Raw genomic sequence first — 27,432 nt, forward strand, 5'->3', positions numbered from 1 at the left:
ATATATATATATATATCATAATAATCTGACAATAACTATAATATTGGCCATATTATATTTACATTACCACAGTGAGATGATTTTAGTCTCATGAACAACATTAGCTAATTGTTATTTACTCACTACTCTTGTAATGACTGTTCAGTACAGAAATGAAGCCCAACAATCATGTTTTACAGTCCTGTGGTTTCAGCCTCAGATACTCAACTAATCAAAGTGATGTCATGACAAAAATGATTGAACAACAAAACATTTTTCTCCTTCATTTCTGTCACACAAAGCTGTATGAGACGTTTCTCGCGGTTAGTATCATGGTTGCTAGGCAACCTGAACAGCGCGATGAAGGCCAGACCGTCCCATTTCACAAGCCTCTCACTTCCGCACTTCTCGTACTTATAGTACGCACGTACGTAGTACGCGTAGTGCGCGTACTTCAAGCCTGCAGACCCTGAATTGGGACACAGCCAGAGCGAGGATTTTCACATCAACACTAAGTCACATCCACCACAGAAGAAGAGCCAGAAACAGGAAACAATGAGCGAAGATGAGGAGGGGGAAGCGATCCGTTTGATTTTCTGTGAAACTGAGTCAGTAAAGACTAAACTGATCCACGAACCACAGAGCAGAAGCTGCTCCGACACGCTCACAGAAACATTAACACAAAAACAGAGGGTAGAACGGGCTCTGTGCCCAGCTCTGACCTGCAGGATGTCCCGGCTGTTCCCGATGCCCTCCTCCGTCCACAGGGCCGCGACGCGCTCGGGGCTCGTACATCCTGAGCCGTCGTCCAGCCGGCTGAGCACCTTCTGACCCACGGTGGCCATCAGCAGGGAGGGCGAGGCGGAGCGGGCCGAGTGCTCCTCTGACACCTCCCGAGGCTGCATGGAGGAGCAGAACAGAGTCCAGGTTCAAAGGTCGGCACGCAGACAGAGCAGCTTAAGCCCAACGCAGGACCAGACTCCAGAGGAGCGCCTGCTGCAGCCCCAACCATTAATCTGGATTAGCTTCAAGGCGAGCCTGAAACACGCCAACGTCCTCACACATGTGTGTGTGGACGGGTATTAACATCTTCATGGGGACCAAACATTGATAGTTTACTATACTTGTGAGGACAAACAGCCCTCATGGGGATGAAAATCCGGGTCCCCACAAGTTTGAAGGCATTTTTGAGACTCAAAATGTGGTTTTAGTTTCAGTGTGACGTGTTGGGTCAGGTCAGGTCAGGGTCGGGTCAGGGTCAGGCGTTCATTTGTTCATTTGTATGAGATCTTTGGGAAAGCGAGTCTCACTCGTTCTGCCTACATATCAAAATAAGAGCATGTCTAACTGCTCAGAGTTTCTGGGTTCAGTCTGAGTCACCTGACTGTAGCAGGACGTGGCGGCGGCGCTCATCCTCTCCGTCCTCGCAGCCTGTGATCACGACGGCCTTTACCTATCTGTGTGCACTACTACCTGCTCACCTGCAGCCACCACAGCTGATTGGACTGATGAGCTCCAGCTGTGCAGAGCTTCCTGACTGGCTGAAAGGAGGAGGCGAGGAGGGCGGTGCTGCGTTCAGGAGCTGCTGGGACATTCTCACTCTAAACACAGCTCATCGATCTGACTGACATTATTTCTAATATTCAGCTTCTTTCTTTTTTATTCGACACTGAAATGAAATGTTAAGTAATTTAATGAAGCTCAGTCTTCATCTCAGCAGTGAGACGTTCAAGGTCGGGGTCACTCAGATCTGAGGGGCGGAGTTATTGACACAGGTGAAGCAGTGACCTCATTTTCTTTCGTGGAGTATTTCAGCAGCTCTGACTTCGGCTGCAGACTCTTCTCTGAACGCGTGCGCCTCACCTTGTGTGGCGCTCTCAGGTCAGCTTGTCGTACTGGGGTGGAACAGGTGATGGGGGTGGAGCCACAGAGCACCTTCTTGAACTCCCTGATGCTGACCCTGCCGTCTAGGTCGGGATCCAACTTCCTGAGCAGCACGTCCACTTCCTGTTTATGAGCAGAGAGATCAATACAGATACTGATGTCATCACAAAGGGCGACGGTACACACCTCACCTCAGAGTGCAGGTGTTGCAGACCCAGGTGTTCGCACACCAGCATCAGCGCGTGTCCTCCTGGCTCCTCCCCCTGGTGGTGACCTGCAGACAGACACGTGAACCTGAGCTTGAACACGGAGGTTCTTCCTGCATTGGCCTGCTGAGAACAAGCTTCTAAACTTTCATCTCTACATCTGAGCGCGCTCCGTCGCGGTGTGTGGACACCGTGCTGCTGAGACGTGTTCCTGTCACGTCGGGTACGTAACTTTGATGAACACAGTTTTGGTAAAAAGAAAATTAATAACTATAAATAAACTAGGAAGACAAATTTATCACTCAGGAAGACAAATGTACAAACAGGAAGTGTGCAGTACGATCGCTGAACGTCAGAATAAAAACACCCAGAAACAAAGAGAAGGGAAACGTTCAGCAACATGATGTGTGTGTGTGTGTGTGTGTGTGGAACCAACAGCAGCAAGAAAACTCCAATAATTAATAATATTAAACTCCAGCGACAGGACGTGGTGGTACCTTTACACTGAAAGGATGTCTCCTTCTGACTTCCTGCCTCCTCGTCAGACTTCAGGCTCTGCAGTGAAAACATGAAGGTCAGTGATTGCAGCACGCACACACACACACACACACACCGTGAAGCCGACAGCTATTGGAAAACATTCCTGAGCAGTCGTTACTTCTGCCGCACTGAGCACGTTATATATGTGCGTGCTCACGTGCACACTCCTGACTGTCACGCTGAAGAGCTTAGCATGTGAACCCTCGTCGATCGGGACGTTCACGGGGCGGATCAGGACCTTTACGACGTGTTTGGGTCGCAGATTAAAATGTTTAAATATTCGGTGAAGAAATCTTCAAAAACATTCAGAATCAGCTGAAGTGCTGCCATCAGCGTCACATCATCACAGTCCAGCGATGGACTCTCTGCAAAAACAGTTTCACTGACAGACACAGAGAGATTATATCGATTATAAATTAAATAATAAATTATAATTCTGACTGAAGTGCACACTGCCTGTGAGTCCCGCTCAGCCACGGCTCATCTCTGCCAGTCAAACACACTTCATGTACTGAACTGTACATTTATTGTCTTTAAGGAAGTCGTTTTTATTCAGTGTTTTCATAAAAGCCTCATTTTTCTGCATTTCCTGCTACTATGGAGAACACGTGAGTTGAAGGACCAGTTGGAAACCTTTATGCAGCTGCTGATGTCATCATTGCTCAGCTCTGCAGTCGGCCCTCGAGGACGGGAGTTTGAGACCCACCGCTCTCGCTTATTTGGTTGCAGTTCTACTGAGATTTAAAAATAGATATGCAAACAGGATCGTGGGCGCTGCTCTGTGGGCGCTGCTCCCGTGGGCGCTGCTCTGTGGGCTCAGGCCATGATGTCCTGTGGGCCACGAGCTCTGTTTCAGATCCAAATGAAAACTCTCTGATGTTCCTGTGTCAGTAGACTGATTGATTCACCACAGCTGTGGTCACTGTGAAAACGTGTTTGGTGAGAGGTCGCCGACCAGTCTCCAGGCCTTCCACTGATCAGTGCAGGAGGAAACACACGGCCTCATGAAAGAGGCCAGTGTGTCTGCAAACTGAGGTACAGCATGAGGACAAAACTGAAGGCACCGCGACGCTGCGGCAGCCTGGAGGGACAAAGTCCAAATCCATACTGGGCACCTCTCCAGCATCAAAGTGAGCTGCAGAGAGTCAGTTACTCGAGGTGAAAAACTGTCCAACGCCTCAGACAAACCAGGAAGAAAGGAACGGGTGGCTCTGGTGTAAAGAAGTGATGAAGAAGAAGAAGAGGTGGAGTCGTGTTCCCGCAGCAGAGCCGCTGCACTGAAGCTGTTTCACATTCTCAGTCAGCAAAAACTAAAAGTGAGAAGCAGCCAAACCAGCGGAGCGTCTGCCAGCAGCCGCATTCCTCACAATCCCACTTCCTGAAAGACCTCCACCGCCCCGAAACCGCCAAACCTCCTCCTCCCCCCTCAGGTATTCACAGCCTCGGCTGCAGAATTGCAGGAAACCTGAGACCAGCTGACTTCACACAGTGAGAACCAGACCGCAGCCTCACCGATGCAGAAACATTCAGAGGTCAGAGGTCACAGCATCGTCACGGCACGAGAACAAAGTGACAAAGAGCTGAGTGAACCACCTCCTCTGCAGGGACTCCGCCCTCTGCGTGCAGCTGAAAACCTAAAACCAGAAACTCTAATTAGAGAGCTGCAGCTCCCGAACGCCTCGGCCGGCGCAGACACACGAGATCCAGGCGACGGACGACGGCGGGAGCCTGCGGCGCGGCACGCACACACGGTTTCAGGTGTTCAGTCAGACAGCATCACTGCGGTACGCTCACACGTACAGGAAGCCCACACTCAGGGCGTTCCCACAGTTTTTAACTGAAAATGACTCTCAGACCTCCGGCCGCCATAAACATCCTGACGAGTGAACCGAGTCACATGACCACATCTGGGCGTCTGATAATGTGGCTTCATGTAATCCATGAATCGAGGCCCGAGCTTCCAACCACGGACGCGATGACAGAGACGCCACACGTGCCAACATGTGACTTTGTGTTGATTATGATTTTAAAGTCTTTATCAAACTAATCGCTCCGACCCAGCGAAGAAACACCACAGCCGGGTCAGCGTCTCAAACTCAAACAGGAAGTCAGTGTTTCAAAATAAAACTAGCTGTCTCACCTCCACGCTTTCCAGTGACGTCGCCCGTCTCAGTTTGGCCTTTCGGACGCCGGTCGGTGACGAGTCTGAGGCCTCTGCTCTGGACGGCGGAGAGTCTTCTGAGTCACAGGTAAGCGCGGCGTCGGGTTTACTGCGGCGGCCGTAACGCTTCGCTCCTTTCACCAACTTTGGCTTCACCTCCTCTGGAACAGCTGCAGAGAGGAAGAGGAGCGGCCTGAGTGGGTCAGCGAGACGCCGCTGCGACACTCGGAGCCAGAACGTGCCAAAGAGGAATCCTCCTCGGACTTTAACCAGACCACCCAGCTGCACGCCTGCAGACGGCGTCTATCTGCTCGCTCTGTCCCAGTTATACATCCAAACTGTTCAGAGGGCCGAGGATTCGCGCGGCGTCCTGCTGCGCCACAAACACTGAAACCATGTTGGGTGATAACGAGCTGCTCAGTTTGCTGTGGTGTCAGCGGCCGCAGCAAACAGCAACACGGCGTCGGCTGTCTGAACATGTAAAAGCCGTCACGCCTGCATTGCTGCCTCATGATTCATTTCTCAAAGTGTGATGATGACTTCACACAATCGAGCAGCTTGAACTGAAACAAAATGTTTGAAATGTTACAAACAGAGCTGACAACAAAAATGGAGGACGATCCTCGGCTCCTCTATGCTGAGGAAGTCTTCCTGTCCTGGACTCGCACGTCTGCAGGTGGACCTGGATGATATCAGCTGAGCTCAAAGCTGATCCTTCTTTAAGCCACAAAGGACGATTTTCAGGTCAGCGACACCCTGAAGGTCACATGACTTAAGGTTTACATCGCGCTATAAATAACATGAACCCAAACAAGAGATCAGCTGACATCCATTTGTGTTCCCCAATCATGAACCTCTGACCCCTGACCTCTGTAGGCCCGCCCCCTTTCCATGTGTCACCTGGCTCCAGGTAGCTGCTGTCGTCCTCTGATGTCCCGAAGTCCAGAGAGCGGGACAGCACGGCCACAAAGCCCTCCTTAAACTCCTCGAAGTTCACCTGAAACACAAACACTTGATTTTATTGAAAGCGCCACACAAATACTGTGTGTGTGTGTGTGTGTGTGTGTGTGTAAGAGAGTTACCCGGCCATAGCGCCTCTCTCCCAACAGCGTGGCGAGCAGCAGCGGCAGGTGAGCGTCCAGCTGCAGTTTGCGGCACAGCGCCGTGAGCTCCTCTCGGTCCAGGAAGCCGGTCGCCGTCGTGTCGCAGCTGTCGAACTCGGCCTTCAGCTGAGAGACGTAGCGGCTGTGCTCCGCCTCCTCCATGCCAACGCATCACACTGTGGCGCCCACACCTGGAGAGAAAACAGAGTACAGCGAGTTACTCACCGGTCAGGTGTAGTTTTGGTCTTTCAGCTGAAACACAGCGAGGTCAGGAGTGGTTAGACTTCAGACTCTCTGCTTCCATTGAAGAGCTTGTTGAACGACCCTTTAAAGTATTACTGCTGTTTTTACCCAGAGTGCACTGTTTTCACAGGAAGACAACATGGCAGGATGATCCCAGGGTCCTTTCTGAGGTGACTCTCATCAGTACAGATGTGATTTTAAGAACCCTCCGTGCCTGAAATGTTTCAGGAGGTCCTGGAAGCCCGGGACTGCGTGCTGTTCATTCCACATGTATGACCCTGAAACACGCCTCGGCCCCTCCCCCATGCCTCTGTTACATCATCAGTGCTCCTCTTATCTGTGCGCTGGCTGTTTCACCATCATCATCCTCAGCACACTGCTTCAGCCTGGAAACACCAGACTTATTGATACGTGAGACGTCTGTCTCCATTAAAAACAGACGAGAGCTAAAGCACTCATCGATCGATCGTCCACGTGTTCTGATCTTTTTATGTTTTGGTTACTTCAGTTATTTTGTCACAGAAAAGGTAAATAAACACATACTGTATATAAAAAATGGACCCATCCCTTTGTGGACATGCTGAAGTGGACATTTAACTTTGTGGCCTGTGTGTGATCACCTGGCTTGGCGCTGTTATCAGTCTGCATCCACAGACACCTGCTGATCAGTTCTCACTAACATCCAATCAACATCCTAGAATTTCACTGCAGACCCAACCTGGAGCCCGTTCTTCTTGGAGGCCCCATTAGTACAGTAACCTCACAGCAGCCATGTCACTGGTCAGATGATGTCATTAAAACGGCTGAGGATCTCCTTCTCCACCTCCTCTGAGCACCTCCTCCTGCCTGGCAGCTCCACCTTTGTCTGACAGTGTGTTATCATTGATCATAAGCTCTGTGGTGATCCTCCAAAGTTAAATTCAGCTCGTATTTGATATTATTGTATTCGATTAGTTATCAATACCCTGATCAGTGCAGCTGCTGTTGTGTTTTGTGCTACAACAGTGGACAATGAAGTTGTTTTGAAACACAGGTGTGAGATACCCGAGCAGGAGTTTAACGTCAGCTACGGTCAATGTAAACACGAACGTTTCCGGAAACCCCCTCGGCTCTGTCCGGAGACTCTCGCGAGCTGAAGAAGCTTCACCATGGGAACAGAGTCGCGAGCCGCGGGAACAAAAACCAAAGAGCCAAAAAAAAGTACAAATAAATCAATAAAACACCGAAAAACTTTTTTTTTTTCACCCCTTTAAACTCCCGCTTCTAACGGAGAGTCTCCCCGGTAACCAGCTCACGTTAACATTAACCAGATGAAGTTAACGGTAACCGTGAGTCCGGTCGGGTCGGTAGGTCAGTCTTACCGCGGGAAAAGTTCTCCTCCTCCGGTCAAACTTCACGTTTCCTCCATGAACGGCCTCCCGGAGCTCCGCCGTTAAGCCGCTGAGCACAAGTTACCGGAGCCGCAACACCGACACACCGAGAACCCCGAAAACCACACACAGGGGTATTTCCGCTCCGCCTTCACAATAAAACTCAGCGACGGTGCGGCATTTTACCGGCGGCGGCACCTTTCAAAATAAAACACAAACAATAAGACAAACAAGAAATAATAAGATACGTTTAAAACTGTGAATTACAAACATTAAACAGACATTTAACATTAATAAAGTTACATGGACACGGAGTGAACTACATGATTAAAATCCAAAAAAAGAAAAAAAATTGCACAAATAAATTCATTTTTAAACAGTTTTATTGATCTCTGCGTCTTTCACTCAAACATAGTAAATAAGAGGAATAACAGGTAAATGCACAGGTCAGTGTACCCCACGTGATTGATGTCACACCTCAGAGACACCTGATCAGCCTCAGGAGCAGCTCTGAGACTAAATGTTACAACAACGCCCTCTGACCTGAATGACTCTTTTAAAGAAGCTGCTGGGGCACCAGAGTCCTGAACACTCAGTGACTGGACTGACACACACACACACACCAAGTTACTTTTGCACAATACTCGGCATTTTGCACATTTCCATTTTTTGCACATGGCACTTTACATGGTCCTGTGTCTGTTATATGTCACGTGCTTTTACAATAAAAGCCACTTGACTTGACTTGATGCAGTGACGAACTAAAGTCTGCTTCTGAAGTTCAGACCTTTTAAACTACAGCGGCTCTCCTGTCCTCAGGGAGAGCCCATCACAGCTCATCACACCGAGGACATCGTGATGGTTTTTTGGCTCCAAACTTTTGTTTCAATCATTTCAAAGTGTTTTTGTTTTGTTTTTTCTGTGAGGAAGAAATTCTCATTTTATTTTGAAAGAATCACCACAGGTAAATATTCCAAGAATATTTTTGATGATGAGATGATGAGATGATGAGATGAGATAGCCTTTATTTGTCAGTTGCAGGTCTTTTGCCCACCGAGATGACAGACCTTGCCGACCGTACATACAAAACACAAACATCACATTGGGGAGACAGGTCAGGCTAGGTAGCGAGAAAAAAACATCGAAATGTGTAACACAGAAGGATTATCCAGGAATGCACAGATATCAACACACCATAGCACAATAAACACAGACAGCAACATGGGAAAGAGTTCCAGTGTGTACATCTGATCTGGGACCGCTGCAATCTTCGACTGCGCCTCCAACTGACCCGATGTCCACGTCAGAGGGGAGGTAAGCGTTGGAGGTGGCGTTGGATCCGGGGTAGGGAGGGTGATGCGTCGGTGAGTGCTTATCAGTATCAGTATATGTATGTGTGTGCGTGTCCATAGTTCAGCTGAGACAGTGTCCTTCGCCCTGCCAGGCTGAGTAAACAGTCTTCCAGCCAACCCAGGTGGCCTTGCAGGGAAGAACAGACTCAACACAGTCGTTATCAGGGAGTTTTTGTTCGGCTCCAGCCTTGAGACCACAGCTGGCGCCGAAGGGGTAAATGGTTACACTTTTACTAGTCCCCCTAGGGTCCCCAAAGCACTTTACACACCCAGTCATCCACCCATTCACGCACTGGTGGAGGCAGCTACACTTGTAGCCACAGCTGCCCTGGAGCAGACTGACAGAAGCGAGGCTGCCATATCGTGCCATCGGCCCCTCTGGCCAACACCAGTGGTAGTTGAAGTGTCTTGCCCAAGGACACAACGACTGAGACTGTCTGAGCCGGGGCTCGAACCGGCAACCTTCTGATTACAAGGCGAACTCCCAACTCTTGAGCCACGATCGCCCAAGAGGGTAGCCGCATTATGATGGTGATTTGTCTTTTGCAACAACTCAGGAGAATTTCAAAGCTGTTCTTTAACACTCCGACACTGGTCTCTCAATCTCCCGTTGGAGAACCGTGAGCTTCCCCATGATGCTATCAAACTTGCTGGTGTTTTCATTCTTGTGCTCAGAGAGCCGATTCTGAGAACTCACGACTGCAGTCAGCTGCTCCACGATGTAATCCAACTTTCGCTCAATGGTGTTATCATTTATCTGCAGTTTATAAACACAAAATAACGTCATATTCTTTGATTTTTTAAAAAGAAGAAGAAACAAAACATAGTCAAATTAAAATCGTCTTAATCTGATCAACGAGCAGCAAATAAAAGGAGCGAGTTATTTACATTTAAATCCAATATTTCGAGATCAACATGCTGAGTTTTTGTTTTAGGTCATTAAATGAATCTCCATCAGACAGTAAATATGTCAGGAAGCTGTAACAACACAAAGCAAGACGGTTTCATTGACGGTGACTTTTAATTCTCCACCTGCACCACATTACATTACTGAGAACTGCTTTGACGCGTAGTTGAGCAGGTGTACCTGATGAAGTGTTTGGTGAGTGTAATCCCTGTTTGTGTGCTGGTTTTGTGTGTCTGTGACAGTCTGCAGGGAGCGAAGAGCACATGAAACAGCCTAAAGGAAGTCCTCAGAGTAAACGAGAGCAGCGTTCTTCCTCATCAGCTTCTTGTTTGTTTGTTTTTAACTATTTTAGAGCAGAAATCTGTGAGTCCTGAAAACACTTTGAACTGAGTTTGTATTAAATAACCTGTTTAAATAAACTTTAACTATTTTCCAGCTTTTATTTTGAATAACAAACCCGCTTCCGGTTTGATTAAAAACGGTGCAGTGTGGAGTTGATCCGCTGGGGGGCGCTAACACAGCATATATTTGGATCCTTTCCTGAAGTAAAAGAACAAAGAATAGAAAATCCTGTTCGAAGATTTAAAAAGAATAATTTAAAGATGACTTCAGTTCAGTAATGAGTCTGTAATTGTTCCCGTCACAGTTACTGTAGCTGAGACATCAGGTGATCTTTGTCCACATCTGTGTGACGTGCTGTGAGAGAGCAATCAATCAATCAATCTTTTATTTCTATAGCACATTTAAAAAGGACAGTATGCATCAAAGTGCTTCACACAAGGTAGCAAAGCAGATCACAACAAAGGCAACAGAAACATTAAAAAAAATTATAGTTACAGTTACTGTGACAGTTACAGTTACATAGCACAACTGCAGACCAGGTGGAGGTCCAAACTAATTTGCTTCAAAAGCTAGAACAGGTGAGTTTTTACTAGAGATGCACGATACCACGTTTTTATGTCCGATACAATATCATAAATTTGGATATCTGCCGATACCGATATGAATCCAATATAGTGTTTTTAAATCAATAAAACTGTTTTTTTAATATCTTGCTGTTTTTGTATAAGTTCATACTCAAGTTTAAATAAACAACAACACTAAAGCTATTCTGTTACACCTGTATGTAAAAAATACACTGCACCCAAATATTTCATAGTTCAGCAAAACTGATCAATCTAATAAAGTTAAACCTGCTCCATCCTCCCTATTCTGGTATTTTGAAGATTAAGCAACCTAACCAATAGAGCTCTAAAACTCCCAGCAATAAATAAATAAATAAAAATAAAAATAGGGAACCACCCTCCACCTCATGATGGTTAATCAACACAATCAACTTTAATTTGATGCAGTGGGGGGGGGGAAAATATGCAGAAACAAATTATTTTTCAAGGATATTTAAACAGATTCAACATCTTTCTTCAACAGAACTGCACAGATGGAAAGAATACTATAGCTTACTAGGGTATATTAGACTTAACAGTTACTATATACAGTAATGGACTTCTATACATTTTACATCAGATTAAAACTTTGGGTGTAAGATTCAGATAGTTACATCTATCTACATCCCAGTTACATCTAAGATCATTTAAACCTTTAGGAGAGCAGTCTCTGTGCTGTGGGTCACCGTAAATCCAGACTGGAATATCTCCAGGATCTGTCTGTCATTCAAAAAGTCATTAATCTGAGTAAAAACAAGTTTTTCTAAAGTTTTACTTAAAAATGGTGAGTTGGATACAGGTCTGTATTAAAATCATTACAATCCAAACTGCTCTTCTTCAGAAGGGGCCTCACCACCGCCGTTTTAAAGGCAGCAGGGAAGACACCCAACTGAAGAGAGCAATTCATCATGTATAAAAGCTCAGCTTCAAAAAATCCATAAAGTGTTTTAAAGAGTGAAGAGGGGATTGGATCTAAAAGACATGTGGTGGGTCTCACTGTGGAGAAAACTTTCTGAAGGTTCTCAGCATTAACCAGGACAAACCTGTGTCTCCTCAGGTACAATCGAGTCCTCAGATGTGTTTAAAATCATATCGTGAGAAGATAAAATATCAGATCTCATGGCGCTGACTTTTCCCCTGAAGTGGTCTGCAAACTGCTCACAGAGCGAGTCTGTGGGGGTTCTGTGGGAGCTGTTAAAATCAGGGTTAAATAAATGATCTATGGTGGAAAAGAGGACCTTGGGATTATTTTTGTTATTACTGATTATTTTGGTGAAGTATGAACTTCTTGAATTCCTTAATGTATTATTGTACATTTTAAGTTGCAAAGTATTTGATGGTTGATTGCATTTTCATTTTTCCTCCATCTCCTTTCTGCAGTTCTGCAATTTCTTTTGAGTGTTTTCTTCGTTTCTCCAGGGTGATGCATGTTTTACGTTAATCTTTTTGGTGGTGAGTGGAGCAACGGAGTCAAGGCTTTTCTTCAGTTTGCTGTTAAAATGATTAAAAATAAAATCACAGGGTGCAGGTAAAATCACAGGGGGGCATTCGTCTAAAACCCTGGTAAAGTTTGCAGCCACTTCAGAGGTTAGATAGCGCCTCCTCACAGTTTGCACCGAGGTCTCCCGCTGAATAAAATGATGTTAAAAAACACACAGTAGTGGTCAGAGACAGCCAAGTCAATCTATGTGCAGGTTAAAATCACTGGTTAAAATTATCATGTTTGAGTGTATGTTTGTTAAAACTTCTGAGGATTCCTTGATAAAAGCAGCACTGTCTTTAGCTGGTCTGTAAACTGTGACAGATAAAACTGGAGGGCTGCTGAAAACAACAGCGTGGAATTCAAAAGCGGTAAAATGATCAAATCAAATGTGTTTGGTGGTGAGTGTGTTGTTGGTTAACGATGCAGTCCCACCACCTCTCTCACCACTTCTAATAGAAAAAGAGAAATTAAAATTTGGTGGGGGAGGCCTCAGTGAGAACAGCTGGTGCATCCGAGCCATGTTTCAGTTAAAAATAAACAAGTTTATTATCTAAAATTAAATCATTAATAATAAAAGACTTGTTCCACAGAGAGCGGACATTTAAAAGTGCCTGACTGATCAGACTGGTGGATATTTAACGGTAGAGTTCAGTGGATGTTGACATCTTTGAAGAGGCTGGACGTTATTAATGTTTTTGGAGTTACTGTTGCTCTCTGTTTGTGATCATGACGGTGTCGTGCTGACTGTGGGAGAGAGAGGTCCGAGTCAGAGTTTGTGTGTTACTGTTAAAAGTGGAACAAATACAGGAGCTGGGGGACAGATCAGCAGGTAATCATCTCCTCATCAGGTCTTCCTGCAATGAAAACATCACATCTGTGCTGGACTCGTGTCACATGTTCGTTTAAAATCATGAGAAATAACATCAGCTGATTGGCTCGTTGGTCTGTTGAGTCAAAGGCACCCTGAGGGTCACATGACTCATCGGTGAAATGCAGAAATATAATAATACAGTTAAAGAAAGGATGGGCGGGGTTTCAGGGTTAGCAACAAACTCTGTTTAAGCTCCGCCCACAGCTTCCAGTGGGAGGACTCTGAGTGTGACATCAGCAGTGGTTTGACCACATACCTGAGTCACAGGTTTGTTTGTGTTGTGAAATGTGAGCCAGAGTGGAACCAGAGTTATCGCTGCTCGCCAGAAACCAAAGAGACGGCGTGCTCCGCATCACACAGCACGCTGGGGTCTGTGGGCAGGGCAGGGTCTGTGGGGTCTGTGGGCAGGGTCTGTGGGGTCTGTGGGCAGGGTCTGTGAGGTCTGTGGGCAGGGTCTGTGGGCAGGGTCTGTGGGGTCTGTGGGCAGGGTCTGTGGGGTCTGTGGGCAGGGTCTGTGAGGTCTGTGGGCAGGGTCTGTGGGCAGGGTCTGTGGGGTCTGTGGGCAGGGTCTGTGAGGTCTGTGGGCAGGGTCTGTGGGGTCTGTGGGCAGGGTCTGTGAGGTCTGTGGGCAGGGTCTGTGGGGTCTGTGGGCAGGGTCTGTGAGGTCTGTGGGCAGGGTCTGTGGGCAGGGTCTGTGGGGTCTGTGGGCAGGGTCTGTGGGGTCTGTGGGCAGGGTCTGTGGGCAGGGTCTGTGGGGTCTGTGGGCAGGGTCTGTGAGGTCTGTGGGCAGGGTCTGTGGGGTCTGTGAGGTCTGTGGGCAGGGTCTGTGAGGTCTGTGGGCAGGGTCTGTGAGGTCTGTGGGCAGGGTCTGTGGGCAGGGTCTGTGGGGTCTGTGGGCAGGGTCTGTGAGGTCTGTGAGGTCTGTGGGGTCTGTGAGGTCTGTGGGGTCTGTGGGGTCTGTGGGCAGGGTCTGTGAGGTCTGTGGGCAGGGTCTGTGAGGTCTGTGGGCAGGGTCTGTGGGCAGGGTCTGTGGGGTCTGTGGGCAGGGTCTGTGGGGTCTGTGAGGTCTGTGGGGTCTGTGGGCAGGGTCTGTGGGGTCTGTGGGCAGGGTCTGTGAGGTCTGTGGGGTCTGTGGGCAGGGTCTGTGGGGTCTGTGGGCAGGGTCAGTGGGGTCTGTGAGGTCTGTGGGTCTGTGGGGTCTGTGGGGTCTGTGGGGTCTGTGGGCAGGGTCAGTGGGGTCTGTGAGGTCTGTGGGTCTGTGGGGTCTGTGGGCAGGGTCTGTGGGGTCTGTGGGCAGGGTCAGTGGGGTCTGTGGGGTCTGTAGGCAGGGTCTGTGGGGTCTGTGGGGTCTGTGGGGTCTGTGAGGTCTGTGAGGTCTGTGGGGTCTGTGGGGTCTGTGAGGTCTGTGGGGTCTGTGAGGTCTGTGGGGATGTGGGGTCTGTGAGGTCTGTGGGGTCTGTGGGGTCTGTGAGGTCTGTGGGGTCTGTGGGGTCTGTGAGGTCTGTGAGGTCAGTGGGGTCTGTGGGGTCTGTGAGGTCTGTGGGGTCTGTGGGGTCTGTGGGGATGTGGGGTCTGTGAGGTCTGTGGGGTCTGTGAGGTCCGTGGGGTCTGTGGGGATGTGGGGTCTGTGAGGTCTGTGGGGTCTGTGAGGTCCGTGGGGTCTGTGAGGTCCGTGGGGTCTGTGGGGTCTGTGGGGTCTGTGAGGTCTGTGAGGTCTGTGGGGTCTGTGAGGTCTGTGAGGTCTGTGGGGTCTGTGGGGTCTGTGAGGTCTGTGGGGATGTGGGGTCTGTGAGGTCTGTGGGGTCTGTGGGGTCTGTGAGGTCTGTGAGGTCAGTGGGGTCTGTGGGGTCTGTGAGGTCTGTGGGGTCTGTGGGGTCTGTGGGGATGTGGGGTCTGTGAGGTCTGTGGGGTCTGTGAGGTCCGTGGGGTCTGTGAGGTCCGTGGGGTCTGTGGGGATGTGGGGTCTGTGAGGTCTGTGGGGTCTGTGAGGTCTGTGGGGTCTGTGGGGATGTGGGGTCTGTGAGGTCTGTGGGGTCTGTGAGGTCTGTGGGGTCTGTGGGGTCTGTGAGGTCTGTGGGGTCTGTGGGGATGTGGGGTCTGTGGGGTCTGTGAGGTCTGTGAGGTCTGTGGGGATGTGGGGTCTGTGAGGTCTGTGAGGTCTGTGGGGTCTGTGAGGTCCGTGGGGTCTGTGGGGATGTGGGGTCTGTGAGGTCTGTGGGGTCTGTGAGGTCCGTGGGGTCTGTGGGGATGTGGGGTCTGTGGGGTCTGTGAGGTCTGTGAGGTCTGTGGGGTCTGTGAGGTCTGTGGGGTCTGTGAGGTCTGTGAGGTCTGTGGGGTCTGTGGGGTCTGTGGGGATGTGGGGATGTGTGACTCTGATTTCACTCACATTTCAGTTTGACTTCAGCTGACTGGAAGAAGAAAACCACAGAAGAAGACGATGTCTGCTGCTGCACAGGTGTGTCAGACTTACACAGGTAAACGTGCACAGGCGAGGCGTCCATGAAGACCTCATCGCATGCTGAGATATTTTTTGCTCTGAGGACATGGTTGAACAGGCTCCACCCACCTGATTTTCTGCTCTCCATCTTTTATCTACAGTCTGTGGCTGCGTGGCAGTGCGTGACTGGGAGCAGCTAATCATTTCTTTAGAGCTGGTAATGACCTCTGACCCCGAGGTCTCTCATGTTAGAGTCTTTGACCTGTTTGGTGACCTGTGATGTGCAGCAGGCTCCCCCTTCGGGGTGACAGTAATCGGAGTTTGCAGTGAGGACCTCCTCTGACCTTTCAGCCGAGTTTCAGCACGAGGCAGAGAGCGACATGAAGTCGTGCTGAGTCACAGCAGGTCAGCAGCTCTGCTTCACCACCACGCCCTCTCCTACATGTATGCTGTATCACGATGACAGTATAATGTGCAGGTGTCGGCCTCTCTCTGGTGTATTTGAGTTCAGCAGGTAAATCATTTGAATCACGAGCTGTGTTATGAAGTCTTTCTGAACATTGTAGAAAAGAAGAAACTTTGGTGGATGTTTCATAACACCAGATTTTGTAACCCTCACAGAGCTGCACTGATCAGGGCTGGAAGGTTTACCCACAATGCACTTTGTGGCATTTTGACCAGTGAAAGAGTTCATTCAGACTGTGACGGATCCACGATGCTACGGTTACAGACCAACAGCAGACGCTGTGTTCACGCAGAGATTTCTGAAGTCACGAAGGATTAAAAACACTGAGAAATGCAAGTGCACGCTGCAGAGACGCCGCAGGTCCTGTTTGACCACATTCACTGATGATGATGTCACATCAGCCGCGTGGTTTTAGATCAGGTCTGCACAGTAAACGTTCCAGCACTTAAATGAGGTTTATGAAGGTGAGAAGAAGAAAAACTGATCCCCCTCCCCTCTCCATGAAATGTGGAGCACCCACACATCTGAGGACGGATCCTGGTCCACAAACACATCAGCGCTGGTGGAGAAAGCCCAGCAGCGCCTCCACTTCCTGAGGGTCCTGAGATGGAACAGACTGCAGACTGACCTCCTAGTGTCCTTCTACCGTACCACTGTGGAGAGTGTGCTGGTGCACGCCATCCCTGTGTGGTACGCTGGTTGCACAACAGCCGATAAGAAGAGACTACAGACGGTCATCAGAACTGCAGAGAAGCTGATCGGCTGCCCACTCCCCCCTCTGGACTTAATTGTCAGCTCTTGATGTCTCTACAGAGCCGCCTCCATCCTAACCTCCACCTCTTCAACATCCTGCCCTCTGACTGGATGTGCAAAGCGCTTTGGGGTCCTCAGGGACGAGTAAAGTGCTAAACAAATACAGGCCATTTACCATCATCTGATCGGTTTTTAAAAATTATATTCTTTTACTCCTCACTAATAAAGTTTTACAGACCGCTCCCATCACAGGAAAACTGCTTTATCATAGGTTAAAGGTCACGCCTCGCCTTAAATATAATATTTCCTACAGCACCTGAAAGCAGCACGCCTACCCCCGCCTCCTTCATGGGGAGCTGGGCTGTGATTGGAGGAGAACTGGTGTCATCAGAGGAGGAGGAGCTCGGTAAGAAAGACACTGCGCTCAGACAGCCGCGGAGAGGAAGACGACGACGTGACGGAGGCGCGTATCTGCAGCAGGTGAGTTCCTCCCGTTCGCGCGTGCAGGTGTCAGAGAGACGGGCCGGCAGCGGCAGGTAGCTCACCTGAGGCCGGTGTTCCAGATTAACTGGCGCTTAGATCAGCTGGCGTTGGTCGAACAGATGTGTGGCAGAGTTTCAGGAGCTGCTACCGACAAACCAGCAAAAAAACCCAAAAAAACACGCCAAATGTGTCACCTGTGACACCTGTGAGGTTTCTCAAACACACTCCGTCAGTCTGGATGCTGTTGAACAACAAGATGTTTAAAAATGTGGCGAGTTTACCTGTGATATCCTCATGCGCGACGCGATCGCGGAAACAGCAAACAGTTAACACCACGCTGATGTTGTTCACAGGACAGCAAGAGTCAACGATCCGGAGACTCTTGTCGTCGTTATCGTTTCATTTCTCCGGTTTCAGCGTTTTTGCTTCACAACTAAAGCGAGCAGTTTACTTTGTGCACTAACATGGAGTCGAGTCAACCAGCGCCACCTCTGGCCAAGTGCCACAACAGCCAGATCAACCTGTGACACACATCTGCACCACGTTTGAATTCGTGTCATGCACATTTGTACCTTTGTGTCTGTTTGTGCGTCATGCAAATAAACCTTTGAAATGAATGAAATGACACTAATATTTCACTAGTGTTGTAACATCACATGTCGTTAGCGTAGTCTGCCTGTGTCTTTACTCTGCAAACAAACAGTTTATAGTTGGTGGTTATATACACAGTCTGTATAAGTGTGGTTAATCTAATGAACATTTGTAAGGAGACGGCAGTTACTGTGAATTCACAGCAGTTACACAGTGATTAGTAATAAACAGCCAGTGAGAGTGAGTGGATTTAAGAAAGTCAGTGACTCAGGTGTGTCGATTGGTTTGTCATCTGTTTGTCAGACTGGAGGAGACGTAGAAATCTTTTGTTTTAAATATAAGTTCGGAAGATTCCTGTTTTAAAACAAGCATTTTGTGTGAGAAATGCAAGAAGTACATCTGCAGAAAGCACACAGTTACATTCTGTCCATCATGTGGACAAAAATGTTGAACATTGAAAAACTGAGAACGTTGGACAGGTTCAAAAGAAATGTGTTTGTAAGAACCAAAAACCAAATTGTTCCTACAATAGTTATGGAAAGTCTAACTGTTGCATGTTTGTGTTCTACATGTTTATCTGATGGGAAATAAAGTTTCTATTGTTTTATTGCAGTTTTTTGACAATTCTGAGTGGATTTACACAGTACAGGTCAAAATGACCTGCAACAAAATCAATGTCACTTTTTTGTTTTTCAACATAATACAAGCGTTAATTTCCAACACTTGCTTATGATCTTCAATTTGTAGCAGATCCACTATCACACAGCAGCTGCTGCCACCTGTGGCCAAATCCCACAGCCTACTACTAGATTAACTTGTGACACATCTGCACCTGCTGCTGTGATCACATTGAGTAGAGGCTGAGTGGCTGCACTTACCCACTTACATTCAGATCTACCCGCAAACATGTTTATTGTCAACACTAAAAACAATCAGTAAGCAAAGACAACAGGGATCAATTTTCTCTGTTTATTTAGCAACCACAACATTTGTTGCTGCACAGGGGAAGTCCACACACACTGTGGTACCACTTTCCACAGAAGGTGCAATTTGCAAGACTGAATGAGATTGTCAGAGTCATTGTCTGACTGTTTATTACTGATCACCTGCTGTACATTCACAGTAACTGCATCTCCTTACAAATGTTCGTTAGATTAACCACACTTATACAGACTGTATATAACAACCAAGCGGTAGCAGCTCGTGAAACGCAAAACTGCTGCACATCTGTTCGACCAACACCAGTTAATCTAAGCACCAGTTAATCTGGAACACCGGCTGGGATGCTCGAGCAGGAGTTTCCTGCAGAGTGATGAAGAGGAGCAGCACGAGGAAGTAGTGCTCTGAGCAGAACCTACACGTACACGTACTCCTCAGTTTGTACTCGATGAGTCCGATTTAGAACCGGAAACCGAGGAAGTAAACGTCACCCAATTCTATCTGCGCCACATGTTTGGCATACCTGTACCTGCCTCACCGCCCGCATGCCTCTGAGCTCACAGCTGATGCGTCGATAAGACTCAGACCGTCGGAGCAGCTCAGGGTCACCTGACGACACCAATGGAGGGGGTGTGGTCTGTGTACACCTGTAGAAACACAGGCTGAGTTTAAACTAGTGAGCGTTCTGTAATCAGCAGAAATCACAGCCTGTATATAAAAGATGGCAGCGGTGTGTTTGGAGCCTGGAGCTGAGTGTTGTTGGTGCTTTTGACAGTCGACGGTTTCAGTTTGTGAGACGTCACGGCGTTTATTCTGCAGCGTGGTGCCGGGGGGTTGACCTCATGGTGCCCCACTGTGGACACGCCCCTGTGGACACGCCCCTGTGGACACAGCAGAGTTACTGTTTGTTATTTTGGCTGAAATTCATTCAAAGGTGTGCTGAGTTGCTGAAAAGGAGCCGTGCATGTCCACGAACATGAAGCAGTCGTTTGGATTTCATGGGCCACGAGCAACTAGTCAGTCATTGTTTAGCCCCGCCCACTGACAGGACCAAAATAGACTTCCTGTTTGATTCAGTCAGACCTGAAAGTAGCGACAGAGCAGAAACTCATCAGGACAGAGTTTACTGAGGTCAAAGGTCAGCTGAGCAAACCCAATTGAATCAGACTTCAGAGTGGGCGCCCTCTGCTGGGCGTCAGAGAGAATGCAGGTTTAAGAAGCTTCAGACCTCTGGGGTGACGATGTCAGGTGTGGTCAACCTGTAGTAGTAACTTCCTGTGTGTGTGTGTGTGTGTGTGTGTGGCTGCAGAGATGGGGGGTCAGGTGTCAACCGAGGGTGTCCATGTGGTGGTGGTGGGCGGAGGATTTGGTGGCATCGCCGCAGCTCAAGACCTGAAGTATCGAGGATTCAGCTTCACTCTGATCGACATGAGAGACGCTTTCCATCACAACCCGGGCGCTCTGCGAGCCGCCGTACAGCCAGGTACCACGAGCACACCTGTCCACACCTGTCCACACCTGTCCAACCTGTCCACACCTGTACAACCTGTCCTCACCTGCACAACCTGTCCAACCTGTCCTCACCTGTCCAACCTGTCCACACCTATCCTCACATGTCCACACCTGTCCTCACCTGTACACACCTGTCCAACCTGTCCTCACATGTACAACCTGTACAACCTGTCCACACCTGTACAAGCTGTCCTCACATGTCCACACCTGTCCTCACCTGTCCTCACATGTACAACCTGTACAACCTGTCCACACCTGTACAAGCTGTCCTCACATGTCCACACCTGTCCAACCTGTCCTCACATGTACAACCTGTACAACCTGTCCACACCTGTACAAGCTGTCCTCACATGTCCACACCTGTCCTCACCTGTCCTCACATGTACAACCTGTACAACCTGTCCTCACCTGTACAACCTGTCCTCACCTGTACAACCTGTCCTCACCTGTACAACCTGTCCAAGCTGTCCTCACATGTCCTCACCTGTTCTCCTGTCAGTTCTAAAAGTAGTTTCTGGTACTTATATTATGACTCTGACCTCGTCGACTGTTATTCTTCTATCTTGTTGTGTTTGCTGATTTTATTCTAGATTTATGTAAAAATTTGTTATTTTTACACATTTTAATTTTAAAAAAACTTGTGCTGTGCTGTGTGCAGGCTTTGCTCAGAAGACCTTCATCCCGTACGCCGAGACGTTTGGCGAGAGCTTCGTTCAGGGTCGGGTGGAGCTCGTCGACACAGACAGGCAGCTGGTGATCCTGGAGGGAGGGAGGGTGAGGACCACAGCAGCTCCCTGTGGAGCTTCTTCTGCAGCATGAGGAGGTGAAGCTGCAGCTGAATCTGTGTCGTTTGTGTCGCAGGAGGTCCAGTACTCCCACCTCATCCTGTGCACCGGCACCGACGGGCCGTTCCCCGGGAAGTTCAACACGGTGGCGTCACATAAGGAGGCGGTCCAGAAGTACGAGGACTTCATCAGAGAGGTTCGATCCAGGTTTTACTGCTGTTTGTTATTTAACCTTTTCATTTAATTTGGTTGAATTTCAAATCTTCATATTTAATAATTTAATACATTTTAGTTTGAACTTCACCAGCAGAAAAAATGCTGCCATAGAAAAGTTCATGTAAACGCAGAGTAAAGTACACGTTATAAAACTCTAAAAAGTTTTATACTAAAGTTTATCTCTGTACTGAACCGAAACATTTTATCGTCCAGTATTAGTGAGTGAAATTAGTTTCATTTTATTACTTAATATTGTTTCAAAACCGTTAGTTTGTTTAATTATTGTAATGTTTAACGCACATATACAAACACAAGTGTTAGAACAACACGTGTTTCCAGTTAGTTATTGCAGTTCAGGTCCGATGAACAGCTGGAAGGTGAGTGGTGAACAGAGGCTTAAATAAAGGTGAGGTGAGCTAAAACTGAAAGATGGTGCACATTTCAGAATGGTACAAAAAGGCCTTTGACAGGAAATACAACACGGGTTAGCAGAGTCCTGTGGGACCAACCGGGCAGAGTGGTGGAGACGACCAGGACACGGCCGTAGTGACAGATACTGAACAACAGCAACTTCAGGAAGAAGGAGCACGAGAAGCTGCAGGAGCACCAAGGGCTCAGAGAAGAGCTGCAGAAGATGTGACGGTGGTCGCCGTGGTAATCGGAGCACTCGGTGCAGCGACTCCCAAACTGGGAGAGCGACTCCAGCAGATCCCGGGAACAACATCGGACATCTCTGTGAAGACGAGCGCAGTCCTGGGAACAGCTGAGATGCTGCAGGAGCCTCGAGCTGCCTCTGGTGGAGCCGAGCTTCAGATTGTTTCTGTTTTTAATGTTTCACACGACAACAAAAACCCAGAAAAGTTCAAGAAGTCAAATTAAAAATATGTAAATTCCTCACGCTGTGTGTGTCTGTGTGCACGTGTGTGTCTGTGTGCGTGTGTGTGTGTCTGTGTGTCTGTGTGCGTGTGTATCTGTGTGTCTGTGTGCACGTGTGTGTGTGTATCTGTGTGTCTGTGTGCGTGTATCTGTGTGTCTGTGTGCACGTGTGTGTATCTGTGTGTCTGTGTGCGTGTGTGTGTGTCTGTGTGTCTGTGTGCACGTGTGTGTCTGTGTGCACGTGTGTGTCTGTGTGCGTGTGTGCGTGTGTGCGTCTGTGTGTGTGTGTGTGTGCACGTGTGTGTGTGTGTATCTGTGTGTCTGTGTGCGTGTATCTGTGTGTCTGTGTGCACGTGTGTGTCTGTGTGTGTGTGTGTGCACGTGTGTGTGTGTGTATCTGTGTGTCTGTGTGTGTGTCTGTGTGTCTGTGTGCACGTGTGTGTGTGTGTGTCTGTGTGCGTGTGTGTGTGTCTGTGTGCACGTGTGTGTCTGTGTGCACGTGTGTGTCTGTGTGCACGTGTGTGTCTGTGTGCGTGTGTGTGTGTGTGCACGTGTGTGTCTGTGTGCACGTGTGTGTCTGTGTGCGTGTGTGTGTGTCTGTGTGCACGTGTGTGTCTGTGTGCACGTGTGTGTCTGTGTGCACGTGTGTGTCTGTGTGCGTGTGTGTGTCTGTGTGTGTGTGTGTGCACGTGTGTGTGTGTGTATCTGTGTGTCTGTGTGTGTGTCTGTGTGCGTCTGTGTGCGTCTGTGTGTGCGTGTGCGTCTGTGCGTGTGTGTGTGTGTGTATCTGTGTGCGTGTGTGTGTGTCTGTGTGCGTGTGTGTGTGTCTGTATCTGTGTGTGTGTCTGTGTGCGTCTGTGCGTGTGTGTGTGTCTGTGTGCAGGTTCAGGCTGCTGACTCGGTGTTGGTGGTCGGTGGAGGATCGACCGGTGTGGAGATGGCTGCAGAGATAAAGACCGAGTATCCTGATAAGAAGGTGATGACCTTTGACCTGTCTTCCACAGCATGTCTTTGTCCCACCCTCCCCCCCTCGCCCCCCGTCAGTCTCGCCCTCAGCCTGCTTCCTGTTAAATTTGTGCTTACTGAGCCGTGTCTTCAGATTGGTGGAGTCTCTGAGCTGACTGCGCTTCACACTTTGCACTATATAAATAAAACTGAATTAAATTGACCTCTGACCCCTGCTGCCCTTTGAACGCTGACCCCGCTCTCTCCTCCGCGTCGACCCGTCCAGGTGGTTCTGATCCACTCCAAACTCGGGCTGGCTGACCCGGAGCTGCTGCCCAGCATCAGACGCGAGGCCAATCAGGTTCTCTTGGAGAAGGGGGTGGAGCTTGTGTTGGGTGAGTTCACGCCTGCAGACGGGTGACGTCAGCTCGGGGTTCGGCTCACTTTCCACCGCCGTGTTTTCAGGACAGAAAGTGAGCAACTTGTCGGAGCTGCCGCTGAACACGATGACGAAGAACACGGAGGTGATCACGGACCACGGCGAAACGCTGGTCACGGATCTGATCGTCTGCTGCACCGGGCTCAAGATCAACTCTGCAGCCTACAGCGCCACCTTCAGTAAGAACAGCAAACCCACACGCACTGAGCTCATTTCCTGCTTTCACTCCACGCTGCGGTTTGACCACAGGGTCGCCCGACGTCACTCTTCTTACAGTGTCACAGGAAGTGCTAATGCCGAGTCCCGCCTCTGCTAGCCTGAAAAATCACGCCGACATTTATTTTTAACAACGGCTGCATTGATCAGCGACCGGTTTCTGCTCACAGGTGACAGCATGGCTGAAAACGGGGCCTTGAAGGTCAACGACCACTTGCAGGTCGACGGTTTCTCCAACATCTTCGCCGTGGGTGACTGCGCCAATGTCAACGAGCCCAAGACGGCGTACAACGCCGGCCTCCACGCCGCTGTCGCCGTGGCCAACATTGCCAACAGTGTGAGCGGGAAGGAGCTGACTTCCTATCAAACAGGTATGCGCTCACCGTGCCGGGCTGTTGGTCACCTGCCTCTGTTCTCTGGCTGACTCCAGTTCTTCCTGGTTGCTAGGTAACGTCACCATGCTGCTGGCGATGGGCCATGACGACGGCGTGGGTCAATACAACGGCTTCAGGCTGCCCCGCTGGTTCGTCGTCTGGGGAAAAAGTCGAGATGTCCTGGTGTGGAAGAGCTGGAGGGAGATGAAGCAGAAACAGCCCTGAGACTCTAACTCACACGCATGCACACGCGCATGCATGCATGCACACATGCCAATCATTTATAACTAGAAACTGCATTTTCTGAAGAAACTGCAGTGTGAATGCTTGAATCTGAATGTATGCACTGAAATGAATTAATTGCTGAATTTTAAGTTAAAAAATTTGAATGAGATAAAAAAACAGAATTTAATCTGAAAACAAAAGTGCTGAAGTGCTAAAAGCTGACATCCACACAGAAGTTGGAAAATAGCTGAAAATGTTTTAAATGTAAATTAGAAAAACCTAAGAAATGAGAAAAGAAAATTTAAAGTCAGAAAACGTCTGAATGAATATTAAAAGTTCATATTCTTTTTACTCATTCAGTGATTCAATGTGATCCCTCCACTTGGATCCACACAGTTTAAAAAGTTTAAATGTCTGAGCTTTTAAAGACACGGTGTTGGAAAGAGAACAACGATGGCTATGACTTGAGGGTAAAATGATGGCTGTAGAGCAAACACTGTGGACACAGCAGCAGTTGAAAGAGAAGTGTTTAAGATGAATCTTGGCAGAGTGAGACAGAGCTCGTTAGGCAGGCAGGTGTGAGCCTGGTTGCTATAGTGACTGCACCCAATGGCTCCATACACACACATGCACAAAATGAACAGAAAAGTCAGGCCGAAACAAATTGTTCCCAAATGAAAACTAGGAGTCGTATTGACAAAATTCTTTCACCGTGAGCGGGAGCAATGTCCAGTCTACCAAATTCTCAGTTTTCATGCCTGTGGAGTTTATTATATGGACGTGGTGACAGTGTAAAGACAGCCTGTACTCCTGATTTTCAAACGAACCTTCTGAGCCATTTTAACATTAGAGTCTGTGGAAGAGTTGGAGGGAGGAGGCTGTGCATTGGTAACATTTATGAAAGAACCATAACACCTATTACAATAATAAACACAATGGATGAAAGAGGACAGCAATGGCTATGTTTCGAGGGTAAAATCATACCTGTAGAGCAAACGCTGCGGACACAGCAGCAGTTTAAAGAGAAGATTTTAAGATTAATCCCCCGCCTCCTCTCACTCTAGCAGTTGAGCTGTCTCACTCTAGCGCCAACATTCCGTCCCATACACACCCATTATAAACTCTGAAACGGCTGAAAAAAAAAGCATGAAACTTAAACTGGAACAGAAGAAAAAGTATAATAGATATTGAAAAGATAAATACAAGTTGAATAGTTAAATGTCTTGGTTTCATTTTAAAGTTTGAATGGTGGCTCTATGTCAATATATGTGGAAGTAGTTAGAGTTGAAAAATGGGTAATTTTAATGAAAATTTGAAGAGTCTCCCATTGAAAAACATGGGAAATTTTTGTTGAATTAAGTTTTTCTCAGTTGAACGTTTTTGAAGGAGACGGCATTCAAGCATTCACACTAAACATCACAGAAACGTTTCTTCAGATCTTTATGACGCTGCTGACTCGCTGTAAACTGGGCTCCATTGGACCCGCAACATAGTAACGTTCGTCCAGGATCAACGTCACAACCAGCCAATCAGGTTGTGATGTCATACGTATGGTATGTGGAGGTAAAAGAAAAAACTGGCTTTGTTTATGTAAAACTATTCTGGAACAAATATTAAACATATGAAATATTTTTTATTAATTTACACAATATGGTAAATATATTATCAAGCTAGGTTTGCTGCTAGCCAAATTCAGTTGTGATATCTTTAATAGCATTAGCTTTACATGCTGCCTGCAGGTTCATCACCGCTGCTTTTTTAAACATTAAAACTTTATTAGCATCATAATCCAGACAGCACAGTGACTGTAGCAGGGCCCTCAGCAGACACCCGAGGCCGTCTGGGACATGTACTGTTTTTACACATATTTGCAATAAACGAGTTGAAGAAACGCTGAGTTTGTATCGTCTCAGGAGGTCTAATAATAATAATAATAATAATGATGATGGATTGGATTTATACAGCACTTTTCAAGGCACCCAAAGCGCTTTACAATGCCACTATTCATTCACTCTCGCATTCACACACTGGTGAAGGCAGCTACAGGTGTAGCCACAGCTGCCTGAGTGAAGGTGGAGGGTCAGACCTCACACAAACACCTCATGACCGAGCCGTGTTCAGACTCACACGTGTGTTTCCTCACAGCTGAGAGCTGACCGCTGGTTCCATCATTCAAGGTTTTGATTTAAAGTTCTGTTGTTGCCGTCATTTTATCATTTTCTGCTTCGCTGTTCAACGCTGCAGCCTCGCCGACAGTTTTCAGGTCACACTCAGCCGTGTGGTCTTGTGTTGCTCATCTTATCGGTCACTTGATTCTTTCACCTTCATCCAGGAGGCTCTAACAGCTGGTGGAGAGCCACCATTCATCACACCAGTCATTAAGGTCACATGGGTCAAGGTGTGAGTGAGAGCAGGTGGTGTTCGGTGTGCGAGGCGTCCTTTACTCCTCATCGGCGTGCTTTCTCCTGAAACACCTGGAGCTTCAGGATGACGGTGAAACGTCAGCTGGTGCAGACTCGCTGGTTTCGCTGCAGCTCTGTGACGAGCAAACTTCAGCTTCCTGTTTTCAAAGGTAAGGAGCCAATCGGGTGCTTTCACTCACACTGAAAGCATTAAAGCCGCTCGCCACATGAGTGACCTACAAAAAGAGAAGAGCAGACCTGCACGCACTCACCTGAAGCACGCCTGTGTTTGTGGGCTTCCTGCTGCAGGACGCTGAGGACAAACATCTTCACACCTCCATCATCTTCTGTTAAACTTTCCTGAATGTGTTTAAGTGAAACCTTCAGGTTTTTATGAATCAAAGCTGGTCATGAAATGTTTCCAGTTTTTATTCCAATGAATTGATGATCACAATACAGAGTTTATGATTCAGAATGTAAAAACACATCCTTAGAAACCTGCAAACATCGTTCATATGAACCACAGGATCAGCTGAAGGAAAACATTTCACATTCTTCAATTTAACATTGGGACTGATGCAGAGCCGCTCTGTGTGAAATAAGCCGGTGTAGCTCTGGCCTGCTGAGAGCCCAGCTGCTGCTTCGGTGGTTTGAAGATGATCGTCAGCGAAACTCAGACGAACGTTACAGAGAGGAGGCGCTTCTCCATGCAACAGAAGGACACTCAGGT

At 48.1% G+C, this 27,432-nt stretch overlaps 3 protein-coding genes across 8 annotated transcripts in view; 2 read left to right on the forward strand and 1 right to left on the reverse strand.

The window, feature by feature from the left end:
• The window catches only part of ninl (ninein-like), a 25,111-nt gene extending 17,419 nt beyond the window's left edge, over window positions 1-7,692 (reverse strand). For 2 of the 5 annotated variants that reach the window (XM_085182577.1, XM_085182574.1), the window contains exons 1-8: window positions 7,478-7,690; window positions 5,853-6,064; window positions 5,671-5,767; window positions 4,750-4,940; window positions 2,567-2,624; window positions 2,055-2,137; window positions 1,843-1,986; window positions 702-878 (exon numbers count right to left, since the gene is read on the reverse strand). In XM_085182577.1, coding sequence (XP_085038703.1) covers window positions 702-878; window positions 1,843-1,986; window positions 2,055-2,137; window positions 2,567-2,624; window positions 4,750-4,940; window positions 5,671-5,767; window positions 5,853-6,035 — 933 coding nt within the window. In that variant the 5' untranslated portion in view covers window positions 6,036-6,064; window positions 7,478-7,690. Of the gene's footprint in view, window positions 1-701; window positions 879-1,842; window positions 1,987-2,054; window positions 2,138-2,566; window positions 2,625-4,749; window positions 4,941-5,670; window positions 5,768-5,852; window positions 6,065-6,224; window positions 7,452-7,477 lie in introns of those variants that run through there. The other 3 variants (XM_085182578.1, XM_085182579.1, XM_085182576.1) reach the window with 3 other exon arrangements.
• Window positions 7,693-12,545: 4,853 nt separating this feature from the next.
• LOC146505961 (uncharacterized) lies at window positions 12,546-16,748 on the forward strand. The gene is made up of 7 exons (XM_085182465.1): window positions 12,546-12,570; window positions 14,183-14,271; window positions 14,641-14,805; window positions 15,033-15,125; window positions 15,157-15,231; window positions 15,272-15,407; window positions 16,504-16,748. Exons 1-7 carry the CDS (start codon window positions 12,546-12,548, stop codon window positions 16,746-16,748), a joined length of 828 nt encoding a protein of 275 aa, XP_085038591.1.
• A 309-nt stretch (window positions 16,749-17,057) lies between these two features.
• aifm2 (AIF family member 2, ferroptosis suppressor) lies at window positions 17,058-26,938 on the forward strand. Of its 2 annotated transcripts, XM_085182820.1 has the most exons (9): window positions 17,058-17,179; window positions 20,022-20,195; window positions 20,883-20,998; window positions 21,086-21,205; window positions 22,985-23,077; window positions 23,333-23,441; window positions 23,512-23,664; window positions 23,872-24,072; window positions 24,149-26,938. In XM_085182820.1, the coding sequence occupies exons 2-9, from the start codon at window positions 20,024-20,026 to the stop codon at window positions 24,298-24,300; spliced, it is 1,116 nt and encodes a 371-aa protein (XP_085038946.1). In that variant the 5' UTR covers window positions 17,058-17,179; window positions 20,022-20,023; the 3' UTR covers window positions 24,301-26,938. The 2 variants fall into 2 exon arrangements, with proteins under 2 accessions (XP_085038946.1, XP_085038945.1); XM_085182819.1 differs by lacking the exon at window positions 17,058-17,179 and having other exon boundaries at window positions 18,980-20,195.
• Window positions 26,939-27,432: the final 494 nt, after the last annotated feature.

Source organism: Neolamprologus multifasciatus, chromosome 13 (assembly GCF_963576455.1).
Source record: "Neolamprologus multifasciatus chromosome 13, fNeoMul1.2, whole genome shotgun sequence".
NCBI classification, from domain to species: Eukaryota; Metazoa; Chordata; class Actinopteri; order Cichliformes; family Cichlidae; genus Neolamprologus; species Neolamprologus multifasciatus.